Below are 778 nucleotides of genomic sequence, written 5' to 3'. Positions count from 1 at the left end.
CGGGGACCCGCGGTGACATTTCCCCTTCCCCCCCCAAATGGCGCTGACCTGTAGAATCACAGAATTTTCGGGTAGGGAGGAGCCTCAAAGATCATCTAGTTCCAACCTCTTGTATAGGCAGGGACATCTCCCGTTAGCCCAGTTTGCTCAGCCCCATCCAACATGCTCTTGCACGCTTCCAGGGATGGGGAGTGACTCCCCGTGTGGTGCCCCATTCCCTCAAGCCAGGGGTGTCCCACTGTTGGCACCCTAGCTGCTGTGGTGCTCTCTGCCTGCCTGCACAGCTCCGCTGCCATGCTTCCCACCCAACATCAGGGCTTGTTTCTGGGCTTGCAGAAGCCACCTTCGTGCCAGTGTCCCCAGGCAGTGGGCAGGCTGAGGTGGATGATGTCCTCGCTGCCATCCAACCCACCACCTGCCTGGTTTCCATCATGTTGGCCAACAACGAGACCGGGGTCATCATGGTGAGCCTGTGGGCAGCAAGTGGGACAGGGTAGGGATGTTCTTGCAACGAGGGGCTTTCCGAAGGGCAGTGGGCAGCCCTGGGGATGCAGACCCTCTTCCTCCCCGCAGCCTGTGGCCGAGCTGAGCCAGCACCTCCGTGCCCTGAACCAGCGGCGCGCAGGGCAGGGGCTGCCCCGGGTCCTGCTGCACACGGACGCCGCGCAGGCGATTGGCAAGGGGCGCGTGGACGTGCAGGAGCTGGGGGTAGACTACTTGACCATCGTGGGACACAAGGTGCTGCTTAGCCACTCCTTGCCCTCACAAGACGCGCCTT

At 62.3% G+C, this 778-nt stretch overlaps 1 protein-coding gene across 1 annotated transcript in view; it reads left to right on the top strand.

Annotated features, from left to right (window-relative positions):
- Nucleotides 1-37: 37 nt before the first annotated feature.
- SCLY (selenocysteine lyase) overlaps nt 38-778 on the top strand; it is a 5,179-nt gene continuing 4,438 nt past the window's right edge. The window contains exons 1-3 of the mRNA XM_009993536.1: nt 38-71; nt 316-464; nt 574-738. Coding sequence (XP_009991838.1) covers nt 38-71; nt 316-464; nt 574-738 — 348 coding nt within the window. The remainder of the gene's footprint in view (nt 72-315; nt 465-573; nt 739-778) is intronic.

The sequence above is a fragment of the Chaetura pelagica genome, unplaced genomic scaffold, assembly GCF_000747805.2.
Source record: "Chaetura pelagica isolate M959 unplaced genomic scaffold, ChaPel_1.0 scaffold192, whole genome shotgun sequence".
Taxonomy (NCBI): Eukaryota; Metazoa; Chordata; class Aves; order Apodiformes; family Apodidae; genus Chaetura; species Chaetura pelagica.
Note: the sequence above shows the minus strand (reverse complement) of the source record. Positions and strands in the feature narration are given on the sequence as shown.